Here is a 10,335-nt window from a genome sequence, read left to right on the forward strand (position 1 = left end):
TCCTATCAGTTGTCCCAAAGTGCTTCCCAGATATCCAGCCTCGGTGGGTATAGACACTAACCTGTAGTAGACAGTGGGAGCTCATGGCTCTGTAGCAGGCTCTGTAACACTTGTAGGTTGGCCTGTCTCCCAGATATCCAGCCTCCGTGGGTAAAGACACTAACCTGTAGTAGACAGTGGGAGCTCATGGCTCTGTAGCAGGCTCTGTAACTCTTGTAGGTTGGCCTGTCTCCCAGATATCCAGCCTCCGTGGGTAAAGACACTAACCTGTAGTAGACAGTGGGAGCTCATGGCTCTGTAGCAGGCTCTGTAACACTTGTAGGTTGGCCTGTCTCCCAGACAGTAGCCCCATCTCTTGACCATGTGGAAGCGCTTGGCGTGCCAGATGTGCGTCTCCAGCCACAGGTTCTTCCGCTGGCGACGGTTGAATTCCAGAAGCATGTTGCCGTGGCGACGCCGGGCTTTACGGCTCTTGCTCTTGGACGGTTCCTTCTTCACCTTCTGACCAGCCTTCTGACTCTTCTCCAACTGGACCAGAGAGGAAACACACAGGATGTTTATATTAGTCTGGCTCTAGGTGTGGCTAGTCCGGCTCTAGGTGTGGCTAGTCTGGCTCTAGGTGTGGCTAGTCTGGCTCTAGGTGTGGCTAGTCTGGCTCTAGGTGTGACTAGTCTGGCTCTAGGTGTGAATAGTCTGGCTCTAGGTGTGACTAGTCTGGCTCTAGGTGTGACTAGTCTGGCTCTAGGTGTGGCTAGTCTGGATCTAGGTGTGACCAGCCTTCTGACTCTTCTCCAACTGGACCAGAGAGGAAACATACAGGATGTTTATATTAGTCTGGCTCTAGGTGTGGCTAGTCTGGCTCTAGGTGTGGCTAGTCTGGCTCTAGGTGTGGCTAGTCTGGCTCTAGGTGTGGCTAGTCAGGCTCTAGGTGTGACTAGTCAGGCTCTAGGTGTGGCTAGTCCGGCTCTAGGTGCGGCTAGTCCGGCTCTAGGTGCGACTAGTCCGGCTCTAGGTGTGGCTAGTCCGGCTCTAGGTGTGACTAGTCCGGCTCTAGGTGTGACTAGTCAGGCTCTAGGTGTGACTAGTCAGGCTCTAGGTGTGACTAGTCAGGCTCTAGGTGTGGCTAGTCCGGCTCTAGGTGTGACTAGTCCGGCTCTAGGTGTGACTAGTCAGGCTCTAGGTGTGACTAGTCAGGCTCTAGGTGTGACTAGTCAGGCTCTAGGTGTGACCGGTCCGGCTCTAGGTGTGACCGGTCCGGCTCTAGGTGTGACCGGTCCGGCTCTAGGTGTGACCGGTCCGGCTCTAGGTGTGACCGGTCCGGCTCTAGGTGTGGCCGGTCCGGCTCTAGGTGTGGCCGGTCCGGCTCTAGGTGTGACCGGTCCGGCTCTAGGTGTGGCTAGTCAGGCTCTAGGTGTGGCTAGTCTGGCTCTAGGTGTGGCTAGTCAGGCTCTAGGTGTGGCTAGTCAGGCTCTAGGTGTGGCTAGTCCGGCTCTAGGTGTGGCTAGTCAGGCTCTAGGTGTGGCTAGTCTGGCTGTAGGTGTGGCTAGTCAGGCTCTAGGTGTGACTAGTCAGGCTCTAGGTGTGACTAGTCAGGCTCTAGGTGTGACTAGTCCGGCTCTAGGTGTGGCTAGTCAGGCTCTAGGTGTGGCCGGTCAGGCTCTAGGTGTGACCGGTCCGGCTCTAGGTGTGGCCGGTCCGGCTCTAGGTGTGACCAGTCCGGCTCTAGGTGTGGCCAGTCCGGCTCTAGGTGTGACTAGTCCGGCTCTAGGTGTGACCAGTCCTTCCTCCATGTATGGACATGACAATAACAGAGACAGATCTGGGACCATGCTTTAAAGTCAAGAGAGAGAAAGGCCGCGTTTCACTGTGACTGAGTGTGTGTGACTGAGTGTGTGTGACTGAGTGCGTGTGACTGAGTGCGTGTGACTGAGTGCGTGTGACTGAGTGCGTGTGACTGAGTGCGTGTGACTGAGTGCGTGTGTGTGTGACTGGGTGCGTGTGTGTGTGACTGGGTGCGTGTGTGTGACTGGGTGCGTGTGTGTGTGACTAAGTGTGTTACTTAGACAAACCCACCATGTTGTTGGCCATGTCTCTCAGCCTGCAGGGCAGTCTCTTGGTGTTATGACTCATAGCCCGCCTCCTCATGTGTTTAGGAAGAGCTCCAAACACATGGGAGCTGCCTGTTGTCTTGGTGACGGCCATCAACATGGCGTTCACCTCTGCAGCCCGGGCCTTGGCAAACGCTGAGGCTGAGGAGAGGAGGCACAGCACAGCACCACACATCACAAAAGACTGGCTGGGAGTCAATGGGTTGGAGCATCAGACATTATATTTACTCATTCTAAATGCCATTTGAATTGAATGTAATAAAAGCTGTTGATTTACAGCTGGTTCAACATCGACATGCAGAAGTGCTCAGTTAGAACCTGTATCAGTTTAAAAACCCATCAAGACATGAGCATCCATTTAAAATACATTTGACAACTGTATGCAGAGGAAGGTGTTCTTACCAGTGATGTGTGTGGGCAGAGCCTGCGGGTATCCCCCGTGTCCTTCTCTCTGGTGGCCCCGGACCCAACCCCCTCCCTGGGCATGGCCAGAGTGGGAGGACCCCTGGCCCCATGGATGTGGAGACAGATCATGGCCTCGACCTGTAGGAGTGTCCCCTCCGTTCCTCCAGTGTGAGCTGCCCTGGGAGGAATAGGTGACGTTGATCGGCTGGTTCCTCATCTTCTTATCGCGCATCCTGTGCTTGGCTGTAGACATTTTTGATAGCTCTGCAGAAAATAAACAAGACTCATTGATAATAAGGCTAGTGGTGCTGTCAAAAATGATCCTATCGTGGGACACGAGCAGGCTACTAGCAACTATTTAAGAGAGAATTGCACAGTCACTGATCGGATGTTATTGTCAGCAAACCTTTGAATCAATCTCCACCTCAGCAGAATAGCTAATAGCTAAATTAGCTACTTAGCAAGCTTGATACACATTGGGACATCATGCGACTACTTTGCATGACACAAACAGGCTATGCTAACGAGTTATGAAGTTACCCACTTCCATCACACCACAGTGTATTTGTAAAGGTAACTGAAAATATATTCACTTTCAAATCCTGAATGGAGGAACAGTGATATTTCAAAACCACGCCGTAAGCTCACATTTATGTCTACAGCTCTTCCGCATAAATATGACGTATATCTTGTTCCGGTTAAATTGTGTTCATGGGAAACGTAGTATATAGTAGATATTTTGAAAATGTTATTTAAAATGTATTTATGTAGTAGATATATTTAGTCGCGTCAAAAAAATATGGCAAAATTGTCAGAAAATAAATGACACTTTCTGAATTTAGCGTCATTTTGGTTTTTGGGCAAGAATCAGTACCCTGCCAATACCCACAACGATTACAATGATATAAGTTGTGGGTCTATTGAAACTTCTAGGCCCGTTTAGTTGAGACTTTACGGTAGTAGACGCGCTCTACCAGCTGATCTGTCATTTCAGACCTCCACGGGCTTCAAAGCAGGAACTTCTTTGTTTTAAGTGAAGACTTTTTTGTGTCCAATTCTAATCATGTCTTCGATCATCAGGAAGATAATCAACACCACTAAAGCGCCAGCAGCTATCGGGCCGTACAGGTAGGTGGTCTGTGCAGCCTTTATCACACTGTTGATCTGAAGATGTCGAACTATTTTTTTTTTTTTTAAATCAAATCAAATCAAATTGATCGCATACACATATTTAGCAAGATGCTATTGTGGTTGTAGCGAAATGCTTGTGTTCCTATCTTCAACGGCGCCGTAGTATCTAACAGTGCAGGAGTACGATGTTAAATAATGGAATATAGAAATATTAGGACGAGCAATGTCGGAGTCCGGAGTATTTATGTATATATAAGAATAGTATATTCTTGTTTGCATTCATTCAGTAAGCAACTATTTTAAACATTGTTCGTGTGTCTGCGCAGGGTACTATGAATCTCACATGCTGTATTGGCATTTCTGTTCCGTCTGTGAAGGGACATTCGCGGTCTGTTACGGTAGGGGGTGTCACCCCTTTTTACCCAATAATCGTGGGAGGTGGAGCTGTGGCGCCGCTGTAAACTGGAGAAAGAGAGACTTGAGTTTTATTTCAGGTTAAAGTGCTTTTTGACTGAAGGCCTGTGACTGGCAGAGTTGGCACAGAGGGTATGTGTTGGAATGGAGCATTCTGTGGACTGGCACTGTCGTTGCTCTACGTTCCCTTAAACGCCTACTGTATTACACACTATTGTATTACATGACATTCAGAAACAGTCCCCACATGGTTGCTCAGTTTAACCAGTAGGTGGCAGTAAAGTATCAATTTAGATACCTGGAAAGTCAAACAACGTTAATTGTGTTCTGGATGGAAAAGACTGAGGACATTTTATTTGTTTGCTTCATTTAGGTAGTAGTAGTAGTCGTCGTCGTAGTGTCTATTATATCTTGACTGTGACAGAGAACAACATTTCACCTGCCCCATGTTGGTACATATCTTATCAGCTGTCCAGTCCTGTGTTCATATTCGTTGTTCTGTCTCCCAGCCAGGCGGTGGTGGTGGACAGGACCATGTACGTGTCAGGCCAGCTGGGGATGGACCCTGCCTCTGGTCAGCTGGTGGAGGGAGGGGTCCAGGCTCAGACCAAACAGGTGAGGTGAAGCTTAGAACCCCCCCCCCCCCCTCCTTCTCAGTTACAACCACAGGACATAGAACAGGGATGTTGCCGATGGAGGGAGGGGGGAAATCTGTGAAACTCACTCATCTACTGAAGTGTTTCCACTTGCGCTGCAGGTAGACTAGTGGTTAGAGCGTTGGGCCAGTAACCGAAAGGTTGCTGGATCGAATCCCTGATTTGATCGAATCCCTGAGCTGACAAGGTACAAAATCTGTCGTTCTGCCCCTGAACAAGGCAGTTAACCCACTGTTCCCCTGAACAAGACAGTTAACCCACTGTTCCCCTGAACAAGGCAGTTAACCCACTGTTCCCCTGAACAAGGCAGTTAACCCACTCTTCCCCTGAACAAGGCAGTTAACCCACTGTTCCCCTGAACAAGGCAGTTAACCCACTGTTCCCCTGAACAAGGCAGTTAACCCACTGTTTCCCCTGAACAAGGCAGTTAACCCATTGTTCCCCGGGCGCCGTGGAAGTCGATTGTGGCAGTTAAATGCGGAAGACACATTTCAGTTGAATGCATTCCCTTTCCCTCTATTTCTATCCCATACAGGCTCTGGTAAACATGGGGGAGATCCTGAAAGAATACAGAACCTAACCATGTGATGTTACTGACAACAAACCTGAGAAGTACTTGAATGCTATTTTTGTGTGTGTGTCTCTCTCTCTCTCTCTCTCTCTCTCTCTCTCTCTCTCTCTCTCTCTCTCTCTCTCTCTCTCTCTCTCTCTCTCTCTCTCTCTCTCTCTCTCTCTCTCTCTCTCTCTCTCTCTCTCTCTCTCTCTCTCTCAGGGTGGGCTTGTAGAGATTGAAGCTGTTGCTGTTCTGGGCCCTCTGACTGAGGTCTCTTGATGTAGCCTAAACGTCAGCGACAGAACAGGAACAAAATCAACAACTCCCATGTCCCATAAAATGACGTGCCATCACAATACCAGCATAGTGAATCATTTCCATTGGTTAAGATGGTCCAATAAAACATCACTTCCTGTTTAAAAATAAAGTCAAAACAAATGAATAGAATGTATTGGTGAATAAATCTGTGACATTTTGTAGAAGACTGTTGCAGGTTCTACAGCATCATTCTTATTGGCTGCTGAGGACCTACGTGATGAGGTAATGGTTCTGGTACTTCCTGACTGACAACGGTTGCTCACCACATCAACTGTGCAGTCGGTCATCAGATGATGTGGGTTAGCTGATATGTTAACTACCTATCCAGGTATCAGGTGATGTGGGTTAGCTGATACATTAACTACCTATTCAGGTATCAGATGACTATATCAGATGTGGGTTAGCTGATACATTAACTACCTATTCAGGTATCATATGATGTGGGGTAGCTGATATCCAGGCATTTGTAAGATCTGATGTGGGTTAGCAGCGTAGTCCGACAGGAATCCAACCTGGGTGCTGCTTGCAATGGCATTATAGCCTGATACCCCCCTCTCTCTCCAGCACCAAACCAACCCCCCCCCCCCCCCCCCCCTCTCCAGCACCAAACCAACCCCCCCCCCCCCCCTCTCCTCCCCCTCTCTCCAGCTCCAAACCAAACTCAGTCTAGGTATTAGTAGACAAAGCTTTATTTCGACTGTACAGTTTAGTGCAGAACACAGAAAGCTCTTATCAGAATGAATATATAACACTGTTTCAAGGTCTGGCATAGAAAAGAACATCAAACCTCTTTAATCCTATTGCCCAACACACCTACTAAAAATCACAGTCTCTCTACAATGGCATGCAGAGCCATTGATAAGTTCAGGGGGAGGTTGACAGATTGAACCTTTTGGGAAATGCCAGCTAGGTATTAAGAGACTCCAAAGTTGTTGTTCAGGATGAACCAGACTCCTGTGGCTGTCTTATCTAATACCAAGACCTTTGTTTAATCTTTTGCATTCCAGCCGGAGGTGGTTGTAGAAGGTAGAGGAGCTGTAGTGTGTGTTGGCTCAGGTCTGTGTATGAAGGGAGAGGAGCTGTAGTGTGTGTTGGCTCAGGACTGTGTCTGAAGGTAACAGGTTATTCCCAGGTGAAGAGAGGACAGGTAAAAGGTAGAAACCTACAAGTGACGGCTCCATGTTATTATAAATAACAAAGGTAGAAATCAAAGTTTAAATAACTTTATTTTATTTTTTTAACCATTGAGTGTTTTTCACACTGAATGGTTCATTTACACTCGATTTGGTACCTCATGTCCTACTGCATCGAGATCAGGACTCCTCCTCAAACAGACAGACTCATCATGAATCTATATATAGTGACATCATGTCCTACTGCATCGAGATCAGGACTCCTCTTCAAACAGACAGACTCATCATGAATCTATATATAGTGACATTTTGAAACAAACAAGGTGAGAAAGAGGAGAACTAAACAGACTGACCAGGTAAACGCTATGATCACTTGTTAAATCCACTTTAAAATCAGTGTAGATGAAGGGGGAAGAGACCGGTTAAAATCAGTGTAGATGAAGAGGAAGAGACAGGTTAAAATCAGTGTAGATGAAGAGGAAGAGACAGGTTAAAATCAGTGTAGATGAAGAGGAAGAGACAGGTTAAAATCAGTGTAGATGAAGAGGAAGAGACAGGTTAAAATCAGTGTAGATGAAGAGGAAGAGACAGGTTAAAATCAGTGTAGATGAAGAGGAAGAGACAGGTTAAAATCAGTGTAGATGAAGAGGAAGAGACAGGTTAAAATCAGTGTAGATGAAGAGGAAGAGACAGGTTAAAATCAGTGTAGATGAAGGGGAAGACCGGTTAAAGAAGGATTTATAAGCTTTTCGACAGTTGAGACATGGATTGTGTGTGGCTTTAAGAGCCGTTGAACTGGGTATGGTAGTAGGTGCCAGGCGCCCCGGTTTGTGTTTGTCAAGAACTGCAACGCTGCTGGGGTTTTCCCGCTCAACAGTTTCCCGTGTGTATCAAGAATGGTTCACCACACCAAAGGACATCCAGCCAACTTAACACAACTGTGTGAAGCATTGGAGTCAACATGGGCCAGCATCCCTGTGGAACGCTTTCGACACCTTGTAGAGTCCATGACCCAACGGATTGAAGCTGTTCTGAGGGCAACTCAATATTAGGGAAGGTGTTCTTAATGTTTTGTTCACTCAGTGTAAATTCTCTTCTCAACATTTCACTGTACACTCCGGGTCTACTGTTAAGCTCTTAGTATTCCTTATCTACCTGTTAAATAACCATATTGAAGTAATCATTCATTCATTAATGACTTCCCCCATCAGCAGGGTTCAGTCTAGTCCAGTCCAGTCTAGTCCACATCAGCAGGGTTCAGTCTAGTCCAGAAGAACAGGTTGAGTTCCCCATCAGCAGGGTTCAGTCTAGTCCAGAAGAACAGGTTGAGTTCCCCATCAGCAGGGTTCAGTCTAGTCCAGAAGAACAGGTTGAGTTCCACATCAGCAGGGTTCAGTCTAGTCCAGAAGAACAGGTTGAGTTCCACATCAGCAGGGTTCAGTCTAGTCCAGAAGAACAGGTTGAGTTCCACATCAGCAGGGTTCAGTCTAGTCCAGAAGAACAGGTTGAGTTCCACATCAGCAGGGTTCAGTCTAGTCCAGAAGAACAGGTTGAGTTCCACATCAGCAGGGTTCAGTCTAGTCCAGAAGAACAGGTTGAGTTCCACATCAGCGGGGTTCAGTCTAGTCCAGAAGAACAGGTTGAGTTCCACATCAGCAGGGTTCAGTCTAGTCCAGAAGAACAGTTTGTTAGGTTGAGTTCCACATCAGCGGGGTCCAGTCTAGTCCAGAAGAACAGTTTGTTAGATTGTTTGGCTTGTCTTCCTCTTTCAGAGCAGCTAGTAAAAGTCAAGTAGTATTTATTATGAAACATTCTCCCACCGAGAAGCTGTTCAACACAACGTTGACTCCATATTGACAACCTTAAAGTGACCGTGTAGTCTGTCTCTGAACCTCAACTTCACAGTTTGTTGCTAAAGTAGTGCATCGTTTGGCTTCAACACAGCTGTCTGTTAGAGAGAGTCAGAGTTCAGTTGAAAGCCCAGGTGGCTCCAGGTTATTGGGAGTCAGAGAGTTCAGTTGAAAGCCCAGGTGGCTCCAGGTTATTGGGAGTCGGAGAGTTCAGTTGGAAGCCCAGGTGTCTCCAGGTTACATGGTTGGAAGCCCAGGTGTCTCCATGTTACATGGTAGGAAGCCCAGGTGTCTCCAGGCTACATGGTTGGAAGCCCAGGTGTCTCCAGGCTACATGGTTGGAAGCCCAGGTGTCTCCAGGCTACATGGTAGGAAGCCCAGGGGTCTCCAGGTTACATGGTTGGAAGCCCAGGTGTCTCCAGGTTACATGGTTGGAAGCCCAGGTGTCTCCAGATTACATGGTTGGAAGCCCAGGTGTCTCCAGGTTACATGGTTGGAAGCCCAGGTGTCTCCAGGTTACATGGTTGGAAGCCCAGGTGTCTCCAGATTACATGGTTGGAAGCCCAGGTGTCTCCAGGTTACATGGTTGGAAGCCCAGGTGTCTCCAGGTTACATGGTTGGAAGCCCAGGTGTCTCCAGGTTACATGGTTGGAAGCCCAGGTGTCTCCAGGTTACATGGTTGGAAGCCCAGGTGTCTCCAGGTTACATGGTTGGAAGCCCAGGTGTCTCCAGGTTACATGGTAGGAAGCCCAGGTGTCTCCAGGTTACATGGTTGGAAGCCCAGGTGTCTCCAGGCTACATGGTTGGAAGCCCAGGTGTCTCCAGGCTACATGGTTGGAAGCCCAGGTGTCTCCAGGTTACATGGTAGGAAGCCCAGGTGTCTCCAGGCTACATGGTTGGAAGCCCAGGTGTCTCCAGGTTACATGGTTGGAAGCCCAGGTGTCTCCAGGTTACATGGTTGGAAGCCCATGTGTCTCCAGGCTACATGGTAGGAAGCCCAGGTGTCTCCAGGTTACATGGTTGGAAGCCCAGGTGTCTCTAGGTTACATGGTTGGAAGCCCAGGTGTCTCCAGGTTACATGGTTGGAAGCCCAGGTGTCTCCAGGTTACATGGTTGGAAGCCCCGGTGTCTCCAGATTACATGGTTGGAAGCCCAGGTGTCTCCAGGTTACATGGTTGGAAGCCCAGGTGTCTCCAGGTTCCGTGGTTGGAAGCCCAGGTGTCTCCAGGTTACATGGTTGGAAGCCCAGGTGTCTCCAGGTTACATGGTTGGAAGCCCCGGTGTCTCCAGATTACATGGTTGGAAGCCCAGGTGTCTCCAGGTTACATGGTTGGAAGCCCAGGTGTCTCCAGGTTCCGTGGTTGGAAGCCCAGGTGTCTCCAGGTTACATGGTTGGAAGCCCAGGTGTCTCCAGGTTACATGGTTGGAAGCCCAGGTGTCTCCAGGTTACATGGTAGTTCTCTTTAACAATGTTATTGCCAATAGAAGAAGAAAAGTGGCCCATCCATATTTCCAGGATGGGAGGAAGGCACTTTGGTGACAAGACTCTCCGTCTGAAATTACACCTTATCCCCTCATCAGGGAATTAGGTGCCATTTGGGACACACCCTGACAGGAATATGTATTGAGCTGGTCTGTCATCGTTGTGGCAGATGAGTGTGTGTGTGTGTTTTAACTTCCTGGTCTGTCATCGTTGTGGCAGATGAGTGTGTGTGTGTTTTAACTTCCTGGTCTGTCATCGTTGTGGCAGATGAGTGTGTGTGTGTT

General features: G+C 48.2%; 1 protein-coding gene and 1 pseudogene across 1 annotated transcript in view; one reads left to right on the forward strand and one right to left on the reverse strand.

Moving 5' to 3' along the window:
* LOC139386548 (ribonucleases P/MRP protein subunit POP1-like) overlaps positions 1 to 3,160 on the reverse strand; it is a 57,548-nt gene extending 54,388 nt beyond the window's left edge. Inside the window, exons 1-4 of the mRNA XM_071132195.1 lie at positions 3,107 to 3,160; positions 2,511 to 2,777; positions 2,074 to 2,249; positions 268 to 528 (exon numbers count right to left, since the gene is read on the reverse strand). Of these exons, the coding sequence (XP_070988296.1) occupies positions 268 to 528; positions 2,074 to 2,249; positions 2,511 to 2,766 (693 nt within the window). The 5' untranslated portion in view covers positions 2,767 to 2,777; positions 3,107 to 3,160. The remainder of the gene's footprint in view (positions 1 to 267; positions 529 to 2,073; positions 2,250 to 2,510; positions 2,778 to 3,106) is intronic.
* A 399-nt stretch (positions 3,161 to 3,559) lies between these two features.
* LOC139405637 (2-iminobutanoate/2-iminopropanoate deaminase-like) lies at positions 3,560 to 5,546 on the forward strand (annotated as a pseudogene).
* Positions 5,547 to 10,335: the final 4,789 nt, after the last annotated feature.

This window comes from Oncorhynchus clarkii, chromosome 3, assembly GCF_045791955.1.
Source record: "Oncorhynchus clarkii lewisi isolate Uvic-CL-2024 chromosome 3, UVic_Ocla_1.0, whole genome shotgun sequence".
NCBI classification, from domain to species: Eukaryota; Metazoa; Chordata; class Actinopteri; order Salmoniformes; family Salmonidae; genus Oncorhynchus; species Oncorhynchus clarkii.